The 23,652-nt window shown below is 39.4% G+C and overlaps 2 protein-coding genes across 2 annotated transcripts in view; both read left to right on the top strand.

The window, feature by feature from the left end:
- kif19 (kinesin family member 19) overlaps positions 1–10,194 on the top strand; it is a 204,280-nt gene extending 194,086 nt beyond the window's left edge. The window contains exon 21 of the mRNA XM_073026104.1: positions 6,643–10,194. Coding sequence (XP_072882205.1) covers positions 6,643–6,794 — 152 coding nt within the window. The 3' untranslated portion in view covers positions 6,795–10,194. The remainder of the gene's footprint in view (positions 1–6,642) is intronic.
- Positions 10,195–12,977: 2,783 nt separating this feature from the next.
- Positions 12,978–23,652, top strand: part of abca5 (ATP-binding cassette, sub-family A (ABC1), member 5) — a 102,743-nt gene continuing 92,068 nt past the window's right edge. Inside the window, exons 1-3 of the mRNA XM_073026103.1 lie at positions 12,978–13,670; positions 20,869–21,064; positions 23,400–23,573. Coding sequence (XP_072882204.1) covers positions 13,566–13,670; positions 20,869–21,064; positions 23,400–23,573 — 475 coding nt within the window. The 5' untranslated portion in view covers positions 12,978–13,565. The remainder of the gene's footprint in view (positions 13,671–20,868; positions 21,065–23,399; positions 23,574–23,652) is intronic.

Raw genomic sequence — 23,652 nt, 5'->3', positions numbered from 1 at the left:
AATCTCGAGACGAGGCCCCAAGTTGTTACGAACCCCGTAACTGGGTGTCTTACCAGCAAAGATAGGAGTATCCGTTGAAGTCTGATGATACTATTTTTAACAGTATTTATTAGTAAAAATACACAAAAATAATATCAATGCAAATATACAGATAATATACGTCATCAATACTAAACCTAAAAGTGCGGGTATAATAATAATCAATAAGAAATAAGCTCTATCGTTGTCTAGGGGATAATGAATTGTCCGATGGAAATATAAAGTTCAGTTCAGTTCATAACAGGCTGCAGTAGTTGTTTGCGGTGTTGCAATTGTTGGAGAGAGAGAAAGAGAGAGAGAATAACAACTATTAACTTGCCGACTTTCCTTTTACGATCTTGATCCGTCGACCGTTCCATGGAGGACTCGTCACCCAGGCAAGGGTGGACACACACACAAGCCCCCACCGGTCTCGTAACGTCTCTCCTGGTGCATCTGAGGGGTGTTCCCCAGACCCTCACTTTTATCCCTACTCACGGGGTCTCAGGTGTCAATCAGGTTGGGATGATGCAGTCCCTCAACCAGACCACTCTGGTTGCCCCCTGAGGGGTTTCAATGAATAGAACAGTACTCAATACACAATTCCTTCTTCAAGAGACAATAGCAGTAATCTCTCTCTTTGTCAATAGGAGACATTCCAACCTGTGTGTATCCCTGCGTTGTCTCTCTCATCTCCCTTGATAACAGCATTGGAATAGTAGCGATTTGCGATCCTCCAAAAGGGGGGGGGGGCATTGGCGATTCTGTACCTTTCTGCCCATCAGAGTTGCTCCTCATTCGTAACACTACAGAATGGATACAAGGTGAAGGAAATCAATCGGGCCCTTAAAAGGGCCAATGGGAAAACTAGGAAACATAACTACAAGGTGGAACCCGTAATTACTGCCCATCTTCCCTATATTTCCATGGTTTCTGGAAGGATTGCCAGGATCCTGAAAAAATACCAGACTAATACTATCCACAAACCTGTAAGGAAGCTCAAATCACGGCTCATGCGGGCCGAAGATGACTTGGGACTCAGGTTGGCTGGTGTTTACAGGATTCCCTGTGAACACGGAGCAGCATAAATCAGCCAGACGGGACACACAGTGGAAACCCGCATCAAGGAGCACAGGAGGTGTATCTGTCTGGGTCACTCAGAGAAATTGGCAGTAGTAGAACATTGCATTCGCAATGACCATAAGATTGACTTTGATGGCTCAAAACTATTGTGCTGCACCAATGGATTTTGGGACCACCTGGTGAAGGAAGCCATTGAAAGAAAACTATAGGAAAACAATTTTAACAAAGATGAAGAACTGGAATTTGATTGTAAACAAGGTGGGACAATGGAAACCTGATTGGATGAGAATTAACCAATCAGGAGGGATTGACTACAGGGGTATAAATACCATTGGACTAGATATGCCCAAGCATCATCCCTGATGAAGACAGCAGAGTTTGTTATCGAAACATTGGTTAAAATTGATAACTGTACCTGGCTGGAAGCCTGAGAAGATTTTATTCGTCATATATGCCCGGAAAGCACTAGATCCTTTTTCAGAAAGTATGTTTGTTGCACTATCTGCAGTGGAAAATGCAAACAGTTTCAAACTACTGAGAGTGCAATCTTCATCAACTTTCATGGTACCAGAACACATTCTACACATACTAGAAAGCACACCAATTCCTTTACTTCCTGAAGAGAATGAAGAGAGCTGGACTAAGCACATCTGTATTAATATCCTTCCACAGTTGCACTGCAGAGAGCATCCTAACATGCTGCAACATTGCATGGTACGGAAACTGCACTGTGACGGACATGAAGATTCTACAATGAGGAGTCAAAACTGCCCAAGGCATCATCGGCTTCAGCCTACTTGCCGTCAAAGACGTATACAGAAGGGTGCTGGAAAAGGGCCAGTAACAACACGAGGACTCGTGGACTGCTTGTCCCACACCCGTCAGAGTGGAGGCTATGTAGCATCCACGCAAGGACCTCTAGACCAAAAACAGTTACTTTCCCCAAGCAGTAAGGTTGATCAAACTCTCTATAACCACCCACACCACTTTATCATTAATTAGAGCCTTCTGCCACCACAGTGCAGTTTATATACCATGCAGTGAGGCAGCATGTAAGAGTCACCTTGTATACAGACACTCCTGTGCCTAGCATCAGTTTATGGACATAGTTCACATTCAATCTATGTATTGAATTGAATTGACTTTATTTCTTACATCCTTCACATACATGAGGAGTAAAAATCTTTACGTTACGTCTCCATCTAAATGTGCAATGTGCAGTCATAGTAATTTATAATAATTTAGAACAGTCATTGTAACATAGAATATATTCAAATCAGCATGAGTTAATTAGTCTGATGGCCTAGTGAAAGAAGCTGTCCCAGAGCCTATTGGTCCTGGCTTTTATGCTGCGGTACTGTTTCTCGGATGGTAGCAGTTGGAATAGACCATGGTTGGGGTGATTCGGGTCTCCAGTGATCCTCCGGGTCCGTTTCTCACACCTGTCTTTGTAAATGTCCTGAATCATGGGAAGTTCACAACTACAGATGCACTGGCTGTCTACACCACTCTCTGTAGAATCCTGTGATTAAGGGAGGTACAGTTCCCATTCCAGACAGTGATGCAGCCAGTCAGGATGCTCTCAATTGTGCCCCTGTAGAAAGGATATGGAGGCCCATACCAAACTTCCTCAACCGTTTGAAGTAAAAGAGGCACTGTTGTGTACAGACCACCTGAGGTCCTCGGTGATGTAGATGCTGAGGAATTTAAAACTGTTCACCCTCTCAACCCCAGATCCATTGATGTCAATAGAGGATAGCCTGTCTCCATTCCTCCTGTAATCCACAACCAGCTCCTTTGTTTTTGTGACATTGAGGGAGAGGTTGTTTTCTTGACACCAATGTGTCAGAAAGATCACTTCTTCCCTGTAGGCTACCTTGTTATTGTTTGAGATTAGGCCAATCAATGTAGTGTCGTTGGCAAATTTAATTAGCAGATTAGAACTGTGGGCGGTGATACAGTCATGGGTGTGTGTGTGTGTGTGTGTGTGTGTGTGTGTGTGTGTGTGTGTGTGTGTGTGTGTGTGTGTGTGTGTGTGTGTGTGTGTGTGTGTGTGTGTTTATTTTTAAGTTGTTATGCTCTTTATCTTATTGTGATTTTTGTGCTGCATCATCAGAGTGGGAGTAACAATTTTCCATTCTTCTTTACAATTATGTACTAGAAATTACATCAAACAATGTTGAATCTAGAATAATATACTGTATTGTTTAAAAGCTAGTCAGCTATGTCTCTTGCCATACCTTCAATGCAGTTTCCCAGCCAACCTATCTCTCATTCCTTCAGTTACATTGAAAAATTCAGATTAGACTACATTAATTTCAAATTCTATCACATCAAGATCACGCTTTCCTAATGGCCATTTTGCTATATTAATAATTCACCTTTTATCATTGTATAGTATGTTCTAAAGTAGCCTATTCTCAAATTGGTTCTTAAATATTCTGAACTAGAAATCCATCCTCTAGGTGATTAGCACCAGATGGATTTGTCTAAACGATATTTAAAATCCACTATAATTACACCAGTAGCCATGGTACATTCATCTCTAGTTTCTTAGTTTATATTATGTTCTACATTACAAGTACTATTCAGAGACCTGCAAACAACTAAAGTTTACTGCCCTCTGCTGCACAAAAATCTTTTCCAACCACTAATGTCATCCTTTATTGACAATATGACCCACCTCCTTGTCTTTTCACCTGACCTTCCGAAATGTAGAATATCCTGTTATTTATAGTTCCCAACTTCAGTCATCCTGCATCCACATCTCTAAAGAATCAATTAGGTCATATTTATTTCTGATAGCAATGCCATGAATTTCAAAGTTCAAAGTAAATCGAGCATTCACAGTAAATACAGAGAAACAGTACAGAATCAATGAAAGACTGCACACAACAAGACAGAAGAACGACCAATGTGCACAAGGAAACAAAATATGCAAATATAAAAAGGAAAAAGAACAACAAAATAATAATAATAATAAATAAACAATAAATATTGAAAACATGAGATGACACGTCGTTGAAAGGGAGTCCATGGATTGTGGAAACAGCTCAGTGTTGGGGTGGGTGAAGTTGATTGATATAAACCCCTCTGGTTCAAGAGCCTCATGTTTGAGGAGTAATAACTGTTCCTGAACCTGGTGATGTGGATTCTGAGGCTCCAGTACCTTCTTCCTGATGGCAGCAGTGAGAAGAGAGCATGGTATGAATGGTTGGGATCCTTGATGATGGATGCGGTTTTCCTGCAACAACGCTCCATGTAGATGCACTCATTGTTGGGAAGAGCTTTACCCCTGATGGACTGGGCTGTATCGACTACTTTTTCCAGGCTTTTTCATTCAAGGGCATTGGTGCTTCCGTACCAGGCCATGATGCAGCTGCTCAATATACTCTCCACCACACATCTAAAGAAGTTTGTCAAAGTTTCAGATGACATGCCAAATGTTCACAAATTTCTAAGAAAGAAAAGGGGCTGTTGTGCCCCATACAGGTCCTTTGAAATGGTAACACCAAGGAATTTAAAGTTGCTGATCCTCTCCAACACTGATTCCCTGATAAAGACTGGTTCATGGACATACAGTATCCTCTTGAAGTCAGTTCCCTGGCCTTGCTGACATTGAGTGAGAAGTTGTTATTGCTGCACCATTCAGCCGGATTTTCAGTCTTATTCTTGTATGCTGATTCATCATCGACTTTCATTCGGCCAACAATTACGGTGTCATTAGCAAACTTCAATATGGCATTGGAGCTGTACCTAGCCTCACAGTCATAAGTATAAAGTGAGTAGAGCAGGGGCTAAGCACACAGCCTTGTGGTGCACTTGTTCTGATGGTGATTGTGAAGGAGATGTTGTTGCCAATACGAACTGACTGGAATTGTAGAAATCAAGGACCCAGTTGCACAAGGAGGAATTGAGGCTTGGAGCTTATTGATTACTTTTGATAGGATGATTGTTTTGAATGCTGACTTGTAGTCAATGAAGAGCAACCTGATCTTCACTGTTCAGATATTCTAGGGCTGAGTGAAGAGCCAGTGGAATGGTACCCACTGTTTATCTGTTGTAAAAGTAGGCAAGTTGGAGTTGCTCCTCAGGCAGAAGTTGATGCATCTCACTACCAACCTCTCAAAGTACTTCATCACAGTGGATGTAAATGCTACTAGACTATAGCCAGTGAGGCAGGTCACCACGTTCTTCTTAGACACCGGTACAACTGAAGCCTGCTTGAAGCAGGTGGGTACCAAAGACTGCCGAAGTGAGAGGTTAAAGATGATCAGTATCAGAATCAGGTTTATTATCACCGGCATGTGACATGCACTTTGTTTACTTAGCAGCAGCAGTTCAATGCAATACATAATCTAGCAGAGAGAGAAAAAGTAATAAATAAAATAAAACATAATAATAAATAAACAAGTAAATCAATTATGTATATTGATTAGATTTTTTTTAAATGTGCAAAAACAGAAATACTGTATATTAAAAAAAAATTGAGGTAGCGTCCAAAGCTTCAATGTCCATTTAGGAATCGGATGGCAGAGGGGAAGAAACTGTTCCTGAATCGCTGAGTGTGTGCCTTTAGGCTTCCAGCCTAATTATCAGCAATTACTGAAGAGCATGGTCTCGCTCTTCCTGCATTGACTCTGGTTAACTCAAGCTAGTTGCAGATGAAGAATAATGAGCAAATTGACTATAGATCTGAACAGAAGATAGTGATGCTGTCTATGTGTATGAATACTTTGATCTGAGTGCTCCATTGCCTGGCATTATCCCAGTTTCATTCCTAATGGATTTAGCAAATGGATTGTGCAGTGCACAAACAAGATAAGGGAAAGTGGGTAATCTTTCTCTTAATCCAAACTGAATGAGAAAGCTATCTGTTTCAGAACTATGAATGCTTGCATAGAGCAACTGAATCCAATTCCTGATTTTTTGCCCGAAGCCCCTTTTGGGAAGCACCATTGATCATGGACATGTGCGCTACATACTTGGCCTTCTCTTGGTCCAAGCTGACCAGTCAGTATCCACTCCTCTGTCCTGCATTTAGCAATAGAGTGCACACATAGCTCAAGAATGTCAAGGGTTTTCCTACTAAGTTTGGCTGAGTGGATTATAGGCCCCAGAGCAGCCATTAGGCAGATGACAATGACTTTGGACAAGAATTCGTAATCCACTTTCTACAGGGAGATGGGTTTCTAGTTCTTGATGTCCTCCTCTCCCACCTGCTGCTTATAGATAAGAGTAATAAAACACTTCCTGATAGAGTCTGACCTGCTGCCAGCCAGAAGCATGGTGATGTACACATCCAACAGGTCCAAGTGCTCATGGGCTTCAACTCATAGCGATGGCAGGTCTTTGGTGGTGGTTGTGATCATGTGCTCCTTTGGTTTCCCTGTTCTTTAGATAATATTTGCATATTTGAATATTCTTGGCTGAGGTGATCGTTTGCAACCTTAAAGAGGTACTCAGTCAATAAAACATACATTAGAGGGAAACCTATTCTTAATTAAACAAAAACAAATGTTCATTTTTTTTAAATTGCAGGTCCAAATAACACAGCACCAGATGTGGCTAGCTCAACCTCTGTGTTCCATCAACCTGGAAACTTCAAGAAGCAGGTTAAACGTAACCCTCAGCCACATTTTAATTATACAGTGACAAATGGAAAGAATGACGTCAGATCTAAGAAAAACTGATGGAGTGAAAGATAAGATTTGAAAACTTAGATGAAGATTGCACTTTCATGGTGAAAGAATGGAAAGGAAATGAAAAAATCTTTGGTGGATAGATGAATGGATAAGATAGACAATACCAAAAAGGAAACAAAAACAGTGCAAAACTTTGCTAATGTTGCAGAGACCTGAGGTTTTTTTTTACCATTATCATATCATGTTAATCTAAATCAGTAAATAGAATTGTTTTTGTTATAAATGTATTTTGAGAAAAGTGATTGTTCTGTGTTTTGCTTTTATTCAAAATAAGTTATGGATTCCAGGCTTTGCAATGTTTGTCCTTTACGTAGTTTAAAAGGAGGCATGGTGCCAAACGCTTACAGCTATTCGACTTAAACAGTTCTCTCTGGATGTTATTACTACTTTGTCCCCAGTTTTGGATTATGCTTTTATTCTAAGAAATCATGATGCAAACGCTTCTTTATTCTGTGGTAATATAGTTGTTTATAATCTGGTCAAGATATGCATAGACTTAAAACTTAAAGCACAGAGTGAACTAAATATTTCTTTTTTTAGAACATTGTCTTTGAATACTGTTCATGAATGTTTTCTTTTAAAACGAAAACCCAGTGGCATACCTAATTCTCACTACATTTTGGTAAAGGACTCAGACAGATAACAAATAGGTTCAAGAATATTAACTGTATTTTGTATAAAAATCATAAGCAAATTAATTGTTTTCCTCAGCAGCATGTACATGTCACTTGTGCATCGGACACATTAGGTGTTGACTGATGATAAATGAGTATTTATCCTTTAGGCACATTTTGGATCAGGTATGTAGCAATTCATTTCAAATCATTATGTGATTCTGAAGATATTGGCATACCTGTTGAGCAGTTTAATTATTTACTTCCTGCAGTTATTATAAATCTTTAATTAGCTGGGACAATGTGATCACCTTGGTCACTAAATCATGAAACTTATTGGCAATATTGCTCAGTTTTAGTCAGTTGCAAAAGTCTAGACAAGTGCAGAAAGTCAGCCTGTGCCATTTTTGGTTCCTGTTTGATCACCACATTAGATAGCAGTTCACCCATCTAATTCAGGTAAAGAAGTACAAACAATGGGCTCCATTTCACAATCTATGGAATTCATAATTAAGGGTAAAGAAATAATAATTGGTTGCTGCATGTCTTTATTAGTGTATAGAACTACAAAATTCTATTGTCAACGATGCCCAAGGTGTCATTTGCAACTAGCATGTTTAATGAGTTCAAGAGCCTTTTTACCATTGACTTTACTATTGCAGAGAGAATAACAAGCCCAACACTCTGGGAGAGCACAAGACATTGGGGGAGAAATTGGGAAACCATAAGAATCACGTTCTCAGTAAGAGGAGTGTTATAATTTGTCACGGAGGTATGGGTTTAGATCAAGACGTGATAATGGTGGATTCTTCACTGTGAATGGCAGACACTCCATTTGCAGCTACATGAGGGCCCACACCGATGTGAGTGATTTTTTTTGCAGGTGGCATCACAAGGTGCATGTAAGAAGCAAAAACAGCCTGAATAAAAGCAATGTACATTGTAGATTAGACACTATTGCTCATATTTAGTAACTCCTTGCATCGTACACAAAGAGGTCCTTGAAGTATTTTCATAAACGTCCTTACAGACACTAAGCACCCAATCATGTTCAGTGAAAGTCTTTTATTAAAATTCTACCATATGGTGTATGTAAAATTGCACCCTGCTGTAGAATTCACGGAAGGAGCTGGACTGTTGATTTTTCTGAGCTCCTGGATACCTGCGCTTAAGTTCTCTTATTTTACATGAAGCAATTCAAACAAAGCAGTTGAAATTTGACTAAATATTAAATAAAAACATAAGGGAGAGTCGCACAACTATTCCATCTTGAAAATGTAATTTTTTAAAATGTATCTCCCATAAATTCTAATGTATAGGTTTCTATCTTTCAGATTTAAAATAAACTAGGCCCAGATGGAGATATTATACTTGAATGTAAAGACTTAATTGTGCCATTTATGTAAATTTCTACTGAGATTACTATTCATGTTTGCAGTAAGAAGAGTAATTTGCCTTAGTAAAGTAACTTATGTGATTTGAAAGGACTTTAACCAGCAAAAGCACACTGAGACAGCTGAGATCTTGTAGCAATTTTGAACCTTGTCCTAACTGGTCATTTTGCAGGGTATCACTAGCTAATTGATAGAAGGATTCATTTCACAGAAAATGTCAACTGAACAACAAGTATATTGTCTTTTATGTCAAAAAAGCATGGTTGGATGTAGGATTTTGTTGCCTGCTGTTGACGTCTGAATCTCAAACAAGTGAGATCCACATTGTTCTGTAATATCCAGATCAGAGGAGCAGCTGGAATGAATACAACAGTTTTTTAAAAGAATAATTATATTGTCCTTTTTGAGGCCTGTGGTCAGTTGGTCTGACCATTGTGTCAAGAACACAAAAATAAGAAACATTTTGAAAGGTAATAAATTTTTGACTTCCTAAAGGCATTCTGCATTCAAAAGAGACAATCTATGTCATTACAATGTCAATAATACATTCTCCATCAAAATATTCCTATTGCTCCTTAGTATTATAAATAGTATGACAGGTTAGGCATTCTGTAGCATTTCCTCTTCCAGAGCACTGATTATCTCTATTTTGCCCAAGCCAAATGATACATGATACCTTTTCATGTATCATGTGTATCCAATAACGGATACTTCTTGTGAATGATGGAGCAGTTTATTATTTGATATGTTTTAAATTGGATCATTGACAAATTCTTGAATAACCTGGACGTATGTACTTGATATGCTTTCACATGTTCCCCATTGAGCAATGGGAGCCAAAATTCTACAAGATAATCTATCAGAAAAATTATTATGCTGAACATATCTTGTCACTGAAAAAGATCTTACAAAAACGATAATACATTTCTGGTGCTTTGCCAATTTCCATTTACTAGTCCATTAGGAAACATTTCAGTATAATACACAAGGTTACCCAAGGCTGTTGTTTGAAACAATCCAGTCAAAAGTTATTTGTTCTATATGGTTACAATGCTAACGGAAGCAAATTCTTTGTTAGAAAGGTTCTTGGAATGAAAGCCACTGTGGTCTCATGTATTAACATTTTCGACTTGGATGTAGGATTATCGTGAATATTTTAACTGTTTTACCAAATTTGTCACTATGGTGGTTTTACCCACCTGACTTTGATGACTACCCCCTTGTGTGCCTACTGTAATAATGTTTTAGTAGCACATGATAATCTTTGTAGAAAATGCCATGCAAACACTTTCTCAATACAGGTACTTTACAGATATCTATTTAACAAGCATCTACCTATATTTACTATTCAAGAAAATAAAGCACTCAAAATAATCAAAAGATGCTTGCACGTGCTGCTTCTTCTAGATGTTTGCATTTGCTGTTATTTATTACCTAGTTATACATACAACAAACTTATTAACTTCCTCTTATTTAACTTCAGCTTGAAAAATTCATAGATATAAATATTTACAGAGATTTAACACGACAATACAGAGGGAGCTTTTTACTGCACTTCAAATTGATGTTGGTTACTTTTTCCCACCCAGGGTAAATAAACAATCAATTTAAAAGTTCAGTATTGAAGGATTTATGGAGAAAGCTATTAAACTACATAGTTCACGAGAAAAAACAAGTCTGATGAAAAACTATTTATTTCACTGTGTACAGCTTTCTTTAATTAACGTGGTCATATTAAAGTCAAAGTCAAGTTTATTTTCATACACACAAGTACACGTTTGCAGGGGTGCAATGAAAAACTTACTATCACCAGCATTACAGGTACATAGCATCAGGTGTACCATATTCACAAGAAAAATAAATGTAAATTATACACTTGTGTAAAATTACTAAAAGCATCTTTTAATCCCATTTCGCCAGAAGGGATGACAATTGTTTCAGTTCAGCAACCCTGAAGTCATAGAGCACCACAGCACAGAAACAGGCCCTTCGGTCCATCTAGTTCATGCCAAACTATTAATCTGACTCATCCCATTGATCTGCACCCAGACCATAGACCTCCATATGCCCACCCCCATCCATGTATCTATCCAAATTTCTCTTAAATGTTGAAATTGAACACACAAGCACCACTTCCGCTGGCAGCTTTTTCCACTCTCACCGCCAACTGACTGAAGAAGATCCCCTTCCTATTCCCCTTAAACATTTCACCTTCACCAAGTCATTGAAAGTCTTTTGCCACAACATACATCCCTGCAAATTAAACATTGAAACATACAGAAACATAGAAAACCTACAGCACAATACAGGCCCTTTGGCCCACAATGCTGTGCCAAATATGTACTTACCTTAGAAGTTACCTAGGGTTACCCATAGCCTTCTATTTTTCTAAGCTTCATGTATCTATCCAGGAGTCTCTTAAAAGACCTTATCGTATCTGCCTCCACCACTCAGCCACCCGTTCCATGCACTCACCAATCTCTACATAAAATCTTGCCCCTGACATCTCCTCTGTACCTACTTCCAAGCACCTTAAAACTGTGCCCTCTTGTGCTAACCATTTCAGCCCTGGGGAAAAGCCTCTGACTATCTACATGATCAATGCCTCTCAGGTCACCTCTCATCCTCTGCCGCTCCAAGGAGAAAAGGCTGAGTTCACTCAACCTATTCTCATAAGGCATGCTTATTAGATAAATTAATTGATCTAAATTTATTAGATAAATTAGTCTAATAAATAACCATTTAGAGAGTATAGAGGTGAAGTAATTCAGTCTTAATAAATTTACAGAAATAATTATTCAAGATACATGAAGGACATTTAATCCCCAGAAAGCAGTCTTTGATTTCTATTGTACTTATAATTTTTTTTTCAAATCTTTAGAAGTGGCCCTTTTTGATCCTATCTAGCTTAAAAGCAACGGTTAATATCATCTTAAGGAAGCCTCAGTTTTGCTCATTTCTGTCTTCCCCTGCACATTTAAATGTCATTAATGTTAATGTTTCAAACATTTTGATTAATATTTCTGTCATCTCACTAAGGAGAAAACCAATGATCGTGTCTCTCATTTCCTGATCACAATGGATTTTATATTTCTTGTTAATTTCCCAGGAGGTTATATATTCTTGCACTTGCAATCAAGTAATATGTATACTCTTTGTCAATTAAGGGAAAAGGCTATTTGAAGATCAAGACATCAGATCAGCCACAAAACTCGGGTCTTTCAAGCAGTAGTGATCCCTTCCCTCCTCCCCTGAGATCATTATTATCTATAGTAGACATTACATGCTCTGGAAAGGTGCCAGTAATGCCATCTCTGCAAATTAATCCAAATTCACTGGAAGGAGAAACAAATTAGATAAGAGATAGAGCTCTTAAAGATAGCAGAGTCAAGGGATATGGGGAGAAGGCAGGAACAGGGTACTGATTGTGGACGATCAGCCATGATCACATTGAATGGCGGCGCTGGCTCAAAGGGCCGAATGGCCTACTCCTGCACCTATTGTCTATTGGTGTTCAAATTCATTTCAGTTATCTCTCTCATCCCCAGCATTGAAGCCCTGGTTCCATTCAGTCATCCATGTTGGGCAGGCCACATTATTCACATGTCTGATGCCAGACTCCCAAAACAAGCTCTCTATTTCAAACTGTTGTAGAAAGAGATTATCAGGCAGACAGAGGTAAATATTGAAAGATGTGCTCAATACTGATTTTCTTAAACACAGCACCCCTACTTACTTCTGGCTACCATAGTTGAAGGGAGAAGGAGAAACAACACAGCGACTCATCAGTCCTGTAGATTTAAAAGTATTGACTATTGACTCAAATAGTCAATAGTTTGACTATTTTTAAGTATATATATTCTTGGTATACTTTGGGTAAAAAATTACCTGACTGTAAGAGAAATGTGGTTTCTATCAGAACAATCTTCTGAATATAGGGGCTAAATCAAAGATCCAAGTAACCAAGTAGTTTTTCCCTTTATTAAAGGGGGAAAAAAACTAGTCGCCAAGTTTCATTCATCCCAACATCACCATGCTACTGCCTGGACCATATTACAGTCTTCAGGGCTGGAAGATCGAAGGTGTCGCATTTCCGCTTGCCTGCTGGAGCCGCTAGGTGGCGGCGTTGGCGACGGGGAGCGGCGGCGGCGGCGCTTGACGCATTAGCGTCGCAGCTGCGAGTGAGGGGGGCGGGATATGAGGAAGCGCTGGTGGCCGAGGGACCCTGTGGAGGCGCGTATTTGCCTCTATAGCTGTGGTTAGACGGAGGAGGCAAGTTCGCCGGGCCTCGTGAAACAGCCGGCTGACAGGGGCGGCTTCTTGCCTTCGCCCACCTCGCTGGGGCCGGCAACGCGAGTGACCACAAGCGGCACCCTCACCGTCCCAATTCCCCGCGGCCCGTCCGACCTCACACGAAGCTGTAAACACCTCTTCGCGGATGTGAGGAGGCTCTTCGGGGTGAAACGTAGTGGATCCGAGCACGATGCGGCATTTAGATCTGATTAATTTCCTTCGATCTGGTTTGATTTAGCTGGGTTGTCAATGCCATTGAAGGGTCCCTTCAAAGACCGCAGATGTTGATGTGACTGAAGATCTTGTGTCAGCTTTTTAAACACCCCGACAGAGTCTTTCCCCCACCCCCTTTAAAATTATTGCATTGGCCCCTCATAATTCCAGGGGCTGCTTTCTAGGAATTAACCTCCCAAACAGTGCGGGAACGTTTTACTTCATTTTTTCCCGGATAAATAACAATGGGAAAATCGCCGAGAAGAGATACAACAATATGGCAACAAACTAAAGCACTTATCTACAGAAACATCCTTATAAAGCGACGAAACAAAGATCAGACGTTGCAGGTAAAATATTTTTCTCATCCATGTATTGGCATTGGCGTCTCATGCTATCTGGCAGGTGGTGTCGAAGCTGACAGCCCACGTGAAATATAGGACTCCAGTGCTGTGAGTTGTTGTTTCTGCAGAAATCAATTGCTATTATAATGTTAATGTGTTACTGTAACTTTAAACCCCTCTATCTGGTGCTCCAAGTGTCCCAAAGCAATCTATCTATGGATAGGCCCCACTGTATTTCTTCTCGTGAGCCCGACTTCCGCAAGACTAAAAGATGTGGAGTGACAGGCACTTGAACACGAAATGAATGATGTAGAAAAATATAGGCTGAGATTTAAAAAATACAAAATTAATAAAATCATAATTTGTGGGTGTAAACTTCTGAAATTACAATTTTGACCTCTTGTATCATGCTAATACTGTTCAAAACAAACTTGGTCTACTCTGAAGTAACTTCTGATCATGACTACAGGACTCACTGGAGAGACTGGAGATTTACAGTGGACTGTACATGTGTTGCAAAGGTTAGGGAAGTTAAATGAAAAAGTATTGTCATGGTCAATGTGATCTTACTTATAACCAAAGTTACTGATGGAAAATTTAGTGGCAATGGTCAAATTTAAGAACCTATTTTCCTGAACTGTGAAGTGATATAGATTTAAGATAACTCCTGGAATGATTAGAGGGAACTTTGGTGTCATTATCAAAAATTGGAATTTGAAACTTGGTTCTCTAAACGGGCACTGAGGACAGAAAGTCTTTGAAGAATACTATGATGATGACTTTGTATGTTCGAATCCACAAGTTTGTGGAAATTAAGAATTAGAATAGCTGTTCTTGTAGTTGGCTTAGAAACTGCAGGACAAGTGGCTGACACTACTAAGAAGTTTAAAAATTTCTATATTATTTGCTCCCAGCATCTCCTTGCCCCACCTTTTTGTGAATTAACTGCTTCTGTGTCTTAACTGTTTCTGTGCCTTTACTACTACTCAGACAGACAGACAGACATACTTTATTGATCCTGAGGGAAATTGGGTGACATACTTGCTCATTATACCCAGTCAATTTAGTTCTGTTATCTACCATAGGTTCTGGAGTATTTTTGTGTTCAATTTTGATGATCTGAAAGATATGTAATCTTTCTGTGGATTGCACTGCAAGCTCAGTGTCGGTTTGCTATGCTGTAGATTTTTTGCTGTCTGTGTAAATATGTCTTTTCTACTTGGGATTCATAGAATATTATACGATCTTGGTATCTCTAAAATGTCTTAGTGTGACTCTTAATGGACTTCAAACAGACTTTGGAATCAGGAGTGGTTATTGACATTTCTAGTCATCAGGAGATTTGAAGATCGCAAAAGAGCAGAGGAAGAAATAAAAGCAGAAGTAGATCATTTGGCTCATGTGAGCCTTCTCTGCCCTTCATACAAGATGTGCATATATCTTAAATCTGTTGACTTCTTTGGAAAAGTTTGTTTTAAACAGTCAGCAATTTGCAACTTTCACTCATTACATTTAATGAACTCCTTCCTTTTCGGTTTATATGGAATCCTGTTACTGTGAAATCATCAGCTTGCATTTTTTCCAGGATTCTTAAACTAAACCATGACCTAACAATAATAATTAGTGATGCCATTTTGTAAGGAAGGAGTTTGACTAAAATAATGAGGGTGGTCAAAATGGTAGGTTCCAGGAAAGGAACATCATTAAAAGTTCAATAATATGAGAAAGTCTGCAGATGTTGGAAATCCAAAGCAACACACAAAATGCTGGAGGAACTCAGCAGGTCAGGCAGCATCAATGGAAAAGAGTAAACTGTCAACATTTCAGGCTGAGACCCTTCTTCCAAACTGAGATGGAAGGGCGAAGATGCTAAAAAAAGGGGGGAAGAGGTTAGCTGGAAAGTGATAGGTGAAGCCAGGTGGGTGGGAAAGTTCAAGGACTGGAGAAGAAACAATCAGGAGAGAAGACTGGACTGTAAGAGAAAGGAGAGGAAGAGGGGACCCAGGGGGAAATAATAGGCAGGTGAGAAGTGGTGAAAGGTTGGAGTGGAGAATAGAGGAAGGAGGGTGGGGAGAAAATTTGTTCACTGGAAGGAGAAATCGATGTGTTTGCCAATAGGTTGGAGGGTATCCAGACAGAATATAAGGTGTTGCTCCTCCACCCTGTTGGTGACCTCAGCTTGGCATAAGAGGAAGCTGTGGATCGACATGCCGGAATGGGAATTGAAATGTTTGGCCACCAGGAAGTCCCATTTGTGGCAGATGGTGCGAAGGTGCTCGACCACTTTTCAATGGGTCTCACCCATATAGAAGAGGCTGCATTGGGAGCACTGGATCCAGTTGACGATCCCGGCAGACTCGCAGGTGAAGTGTAGCCTCACCTGGAAGGACTACATGAATGGGTGTGAGGAAGGAGGTATACAGGCAGGTGGAGCACTTAGGCTGCTTACAGGGATAAGTGCCTGGAGGGAGATTAGTGGGGAGGGTCAAATGGATAGAGAAAGGGAGCGATCCCTGCAGAAAGCAGAGGGAGAGTGGTAGGATCCCTTTGGAGGTGGCTAATTGCAGAGAATAATGTGTTGGATGCGGGGGCTAAAGGGGTGGTAAGGAAGGATAAGAGGTTCTCTATTGCTATTGCAATAGAGCGCAGATGTACGGGAAATGGAGGAGATGTGGGTGAGGGCAGCATCAATAGTAGAGGAAGGGAAACCCCCCTCCTTTAAAGCAAGAGGACACCTCTGTTGTCCTGGAATGGAAAGTCGCATCCTGGGAACAGATGCAGTGGAGGCAAAGAAACTGAGAAAAGGAAATAGCATTTTTGCAGGAGACAGGGTGGGGAGAGGTGTAGTTGAGATAACTGTGGAATCAGTCAGTTTATAAAAGATGTTAATTGGCAGTTTGTCTCCAGAGATGGAGACAGAGAGATCAAGAAAGTGGAGGGAGGTGTCAGAGATGAGCCAAGTGAATTTAAAGGCAGGGTGGAAGTTAGAGGCAAAGTTGATAAATTTGACTGGCTCAGCATGGGTGCACGGGCACAAGCTATGCCTGCCTCTCATCGGCTATGTAGAGCAGTCTATGTTCGAAGTCTTCCCCAGTTATATTCCCCAATTCTTCCTCCACTGTATTTTCAACTGCATTGGTGCTGCTTCATGCACTCATGCTGAGCTCATCTATTTTATCAACTTTGCTTCTAGCTTTCACCCTGCCCTTAAATTAACTTGGTCCATCTCTGTCTCTCTGGGGTCCTGTCATTTGCTGTGAATATTCTGTCTGTCTTTAACTTTCCAAAAATGCATCACTTTGAAAATGTCAGAGTTCAATTCCACCTGCATTTCCATTGCCCCTTTTCCCAATTGACCTAAATCCTGTTGTAATCTTCAACAACTTTCTTCACTGGCCACCACCAATTTTGCTGTCATCTTTACTTTTCATGCTACATACATTCTCATGTAAATCACAGGCCTCCAATCTGAAGAGTGACTAACACCCTGTGACTTCTACCACAAAACCAATTTTCTATCCAATTAACTGGTGTTGTGGTTTCTCGTGCCCCACAAATGACCAGGAGACGCAGAAGATCCCTCAAGAAGGGTTAAACTTTAATTTGCAAATCAAAGCTGAGACAGTCATTGAGCTAGTCGCTGATTGCCCACCGATCCTTGGACATAGCATTTTTTATAGCAATCTCCTGGTTTAGTTGCATTAGCATATCCAATCGGTCTACAGTTGCGTATCACAAGTACATCTGCCACTATTGTTTCTACCCATTGACTTAATCATGTTCTAATCTACATCTCTTAGCTACCTCTCATTAACACACCATTGTCTTTTACATTCAATTGGATACATGCATAGCAAATAGCAAACTCAGACTACATAATCTACATCTCTTAGCTACCTCTCATTAACACACCATTGTCTTCTTCATTCTTAAGTTTTCATTCTCCTACTGAATTGGATACATGCATAGCAAATAGCAAGTTTCAAAGCTGACTACATAGTTTTGGTTACACAGCAAATAATGCAACTTTTATACTCCAATACTGGCACACCCTGGATCCCATGTGATTGAACCTTCCATGTGACATGTTGTCAAAGGCCTTGCTAAAGTCCATATAGGTAATATGTACTGCTCTGCCGTTATTCTCTTTATCATATCTTCAAACAAAAATAGCTTTGCACTTGCCAGGCTTGTCTTGATCCATAAACAGCTCACCCAATAAACTTTTTCATTTTCTTGTCTAATATCAAAATTAGCCAGTCAAATTTACAGTTGAATTTGTGGGACAGTCATATCCCTTTTCATAAATATTTAATAAATCTTCTATGTACCTTCTCTAAGCCTTTGACATTCTAAAATATAGTGCTTTTCAAATGTAGCATAAACTGTTTTTAAAAGTTTTGGTACAGGCCTAGTGTTATATGCCTCTTTCCTACATTCATCAGCTTACACAAGTTGTTGATGAATCTACTAAATGTAGGTATTGTATGTGTTTTATGCAGAAGAGTTTGTTTTTCAATTAACTTGACTATGTTTTTATTTGTACTTGTCAAATTGTTACTCTTAACTGAAACAAAACGATTTGGTGTAATACAAGTATGTTCCATGTACTCTTTGAAATGTGTAAAATGTGATTGGAACATGTTGACATAATGTCACTATCAGTTTAAGTATTGTTAAGATTTGACAGGATTCAATTTTTAGTTTGACAGAAAATCATTTCTATACTTGCATTGATTTGGATTTTTAGTAATGCACATATTTTGAGAACATACATTTTGTGTACTGTTAAAACCATTAATCAGCTTTCAAAATAATCAGATATGTAATTCTGTTTTTATTTGGAAATTATGTTCATTATTAAAAAATCCAGGTATGACCTCCTTGAGCCAATTTATTACTGAATTTTAATTTACAATGTAATTTTTTTTCACTAATCTGCACATGAGAAGTGGCACCCTACCAAGCTTTAAATTATTTATTTACATAGAAACATAGAAAACCTACAGCACAATACAGGCTCTTTGGCCCACAAAGTTGTGCCGAACATGTCCCTACCGTAGAAATTACTAGGCTTACCTATAGCCCTCTATTTTACTAAGCTCCATGTACCTATCTAAAAGTCTCTTAAAAGACCCTATCGTATCTGCCTCCACCACTGTTGCCGGCAGCTCATTCCACTCACTCTCCACTCTCTGTAAAAAAAAGACAACAAACAAACTTACCCCTGACATCTCCTCTGTACCTACTCCCCAGCACCTTAAACCTGTGTCCTCTTGTGGCAACCATTTCAGCCCTGGGGAAAAAGCCTCTGACTATCCACACGATCAATGCCTCTCATTATCTTGTACACCTCTATCTAAGGCATGCTCCCTAATCCAGGCAACATCCTTGTAAATCTCCTCTGCACCTTTTCTATGGCTTACACATCCTTCCTGTAGTGAGGTGACCAGAACTGAGCACAGTACTCCAAGTGTAGTCTGACCAGGGTCCTATATAGCTGCAACATTACCTCTCAGTCAGAGGGGAATGGTCAGACTGGTTCAAGTTGGTAGGAAGGTCGCAGTAACTGAAATAAACACATGTTACAACAGTGGTATGCAGAAAGCATCTCTAAATGCACAACAAGTTGAACCTGAAGTGTGGAATTAAGTCGTCAGACACCATATAATTTCAATCAACCATTTCTTCTTTATTGCAACTTCAACCAGCGAGAGATCCGAGATCTACAATAGGCAAGAATCACCCTGTTGCTGACCAGGCCTCTCTCCTAGGATCTCTACCTTACATACAGATACCAGCCCTTTTATACAGGTATCTTGCAGAACTTCTAACAGTTACAACAGCTTTTGAGTTACTTCCCCTTAAGCAATCAGCACAGCAAAGCATTCATATTTGCCCATATTTTAGCCTCACATGTGGATCTAGGTGCAAAGCCTGTTCCGACAGTTTTGACCACAGGTTAATTATAAAGCAAGAACAATCTTAAACAAAAAGGGAACAATGTAGTCTGCCAATATACTTCACATACATGACTAAATAAATTTTGCCATTTCAGCAGAACAGCTAACAATCTTTTAACCTTAAAAGAGAACAATAATGCACCAAGAAATCCTTTAGACGTAGAAGGGAATAAGACAGTACCTCCATTACATTATCAGAAATGGATGGGTTACAGCTGCAGAAGACCATGAGCATGTGCTTAGTGGCCACTTTATTTGGTACAGCAGTTACCTAATAAAGTGGCCACTGGGTGTAAATAAGAACTTCATGCAGCTGGAATTTTAATGAACCTGGCTGGGGAGGTTTTTCTACTGCCATCCCATATGATTGTGATAGTGTTTCCTTTGGTGGGGGACTCTAAAATAAGAGGTGCGATTCTTTGGTCTTCTCCACCTCCAGCTTGTGTGTGCTCAAGGCTGAAATAGATTTTGAATTATGAGGGAGTCGGGAGAAGGGGGTTGGGGAAAGGAGTAGACCTGAAGTGAAAAATCATGTAAACTGTGACTTTATTGAACAGCAAAACATGCTTGAAGGGGCACTGTGCTTGATTCTGCTCCACTTATGAAAACAGCAGGTCTTAAACTGATAGAAAGGTATTGCATCAATAAAAATTATGATCTTTTTAACTATAGAATAGCAGGAAGTAGGAGTAAGTCCCAGAACTAATTTCTTAAATGAAAGTGTCTTTGTCTCTCCCACTCTTCACCCAACCAATATCAACTCTATTCTAATTTTCTTACTAGCAAGTTTTCCTTTGGTTCCCAAGTCTCTAACTTGTACTTGCAGTCACCCTTTTTCAAGTATCTTGCTGAACATGCCCTTGAGATTTGGGAGTTAAATTATGCTATGTGCATTTTAACCCTTGTCTTGCCAGGTTAAAGTTGTAATGAGTTAAAATGGACCATTTATCCTCTCTAGTACGGTAATTTGTTGCTGCATTAGTAATGTTTGTGATAATTACAGCATACACAAAATGCTGGAGGAATGCAGCAAGTCAGGCAGCATCTATGGAAAGGAATAAATGGTCGACAGCTCAGGCTGGTGAAATGTTGATTGTTTATTCTCCTCCTTAGATACTGTGTGTCTTGCTGATTTCCCCAGCACTTTGTGTGTGTAGTCATGTCTGTGTTTGAGATAACTACTTTTTTTAAAACTACTTTTATTTGCAAACTGAAGTAATTTTTAAAAACTCTCTTTTCAGGAGTTGCTGTTGCCACTCTTTTTAGTTTTTGCCTTGGTTTGTTTAAGTGTTCTTGTACCTCCGCAAATATATGCTAAGACGCTCACAAGTGAACCAGAAGATTTGGATGATTTCATACCACAGAAATACAGACTTGGATATACCCCAGTGAACAATTACACCACTGAAATCATGGGGGAAGTAGGAAAGTTCCTCGGTAAGTATCAAATGTAATCAAACCTGAGGTACCTTCAGAGTGTTATGGAGACAAAGTTGTATCAGATAGATTATAATCAAATAAATTGAGGGTTGTATGTAGAGAGCTTCTAATTGAGCTATTTTGTTTACAAACTGGTTTAATTGAAGCTTATTTTATCTAATGCTTTGGAGTAGCTGCGATCTTTTTGGAAATTTAATGTCAACAAAAAAAGTTTTATAAAAGTGTTAAAGGCTATATATCACCACTGATTTTGATTGGTCTTGTACAAGCTCTTTACTTGCCTTTTAATGCTGTATTGATATTTAAATCTATCTGCAATTATTTGTGTATGTGTGAATGAAAATGACTTTATTTGATAATTAGAGTAATAGATTCATAGAGTAATGCAGCACATTTACAGGCCCTTTGGCCCAGTAAGTTTATAGTGATCAGGGTGCCCACACAGCCAGTCTCAATTTCCTGCATTCAGCCCATATCCCTCTAAGCTGCATCCCTCCATGTACTTATCCAAGTGTTTCTTAAATGATTTATTTGTATATGCCTCAACTACTTTTTCTGGTAGCTCATTCTGTCCTCCTCGTGAAAAAAATTGCCCCCTCGGATCCCTTTTACATCTTTCCCCTCTCAGTCTAAACCTATTCTCCCTAGTCTTGGGCTCCCCTACTCTGGAGAAAGCATTATTGATTCCTCATAATTCTAAATATTTCTATAACATTGTCCCCTCATTCTCCTGTGTTTCAAGGAATAAAGGCCTAGCCCAGGCAATTTCTTCCTATAACTCAGGTGTCTCTAGTCTCTGCAACATCCTCAAAATCATTCCTGCACTCCAGTTTAACCATGTCTTTCCTAAAACAGGGTGACCAAAACTGTATAGAGTACATGAAATGCAGCCTCATCAAAGACTTGTACAACTGAAACGTAATGTTTCAACTCCTATATTCATTGACCTGACTGATGAAGGGTAGTGTGCTAAACACCTTTTTTTAATCACCCTGTCTATCTGTGACACCACTTTCAACAAACTATGCATTTGTACTCCTAACCCCTGTATTTCGTTGTACTCTCTAGTGCTCTATCAAGTCTTATGCTTGGTTCACTTACAAAAATGCTTCACCTTGCACTTACCTATATCAAAATCTATTTGTCACTCTTCACTCTATTTCCCTGACTGATTAAGATCCCCCGATCTATGTTAGTCTTCTTTGCTATAAACGCCACCTCCTAATTTCATGTCATCTGTAAACCTACTGATCAAGCCTTGTGCACTTGCATCTAAATCATTTATGTAAATAACCAATAACGCACACCATTAGCTCTAGCCTCTATTCTGAGAAACAACCTTCAACTACCACCCTTTGCATCCTACTTCAAAGCCAATTTTGAATCCAACTCACTGGCTTTCCCTGGATTCCATGTGACTTAAATTTCCAGACTAGCCTACTATGTGGGACCTTCTTGAAAGACTTGCTGAAGTCCAAATAGAGAACATTAACTGCCTTACCCTTATCTACCTTTTTGGTTACTTCTTCAACCAACTCTAAAAGGTTCGTTAACCATGACTGACCACAAAAGCTTCTAATCAAACTCTGTCCATCCAAATATTGGTAGATCCTGTCCATCAGAATTCCCTCCAGTAACTTCCCCACAACTGATGTCAGGCTGACAGGCCTGTCGTCCTTACTACCCTTCTTAAATAATGGAACAACATTAGCTACCATCCTGTCTTCAGGAATTTTAGCGGTAGCTAATGATTAAGCAAATATCTCCACAGTTTTCTTTCTAGCCTCTCACAAAGTCCGAGGATGCCCACAGTCGGGCCCTGGGGATTTATCCACCTTAATGCGCTGTAAGGCTGTAAATACCAACTCCCTAGTAATATGATTGTTTTCAAAACATCTCCACTTGTTTCCCTTCTCTCTTGAGCAGTGATGATTTCTCGCCTCAGTAAATTCTGAAGAGATAATTCATTAAAGATCTCAGCCGTCTCCAGTGGTTTAAGATCTAGGCAGCTCTGCTTGAGGGGATCTGCCATTCACCTAGCCACCCTTTTGTTCTTAATAAAGATAGAAATAAAAATCTGTGAAAAAGCAAAATCACATGAGGAATTTAGTAGTTTTTTTTGCTTAAGATGTTTTCTGGAGTAGAATGACACTCCTGAAACATCTTCAGCAGTTAGTTTGCTGTCAGATTATCTTGGAAGCAATGTAACAATTTTGCTAACAAATTATTCTTCCAAAATGAAAGGCTTATTGAAAATTGTTTCATAATTCTGATATTTATTGTTTTAAATCTGCTTCAAATAGATTTAAAAAGTGAAAGCTTCTCATTACAGGAGTGATACCTCTTGGATTTACTGATGAACAAGCGATGGAAGAAGTTTGCTGTTCGCATGCTTCAAGACCATTGGTGGGAGTTTCTTTCATCAGTCCTATGTCATATCAACTTCGTTATCCCTATAATAAAGTTCCAAGTACTTCAGAAAAAATTGATTTCATTGACGAGAAAGGTAAAGTGCTTTAAAATTTGTAAAAATCCAATTGGTGATCTATTCATTTAGTATGTTTGAGATTAAAACCATCTTAATT

The sequence above is a fragment of the Hemitrygon akajei genome, chromosome 22 (assembly GCF_048418815.1).
Source record: "Hemitrygon akajei chromosome 22, sHemAka1.3, whole genome shotgun sequence".
Lineage (NCBI taxonomy): Eukaryota > Metazoa > Chordata > Chondrichthyes > Myliobatiformes > Dasyatidae > Hemitrygon > Hemitrygon akajei.
Note: the sequence above shows the minus strand (reverse complement) of the source record. Positions and strands in the feature narration are given on the sequence as shown.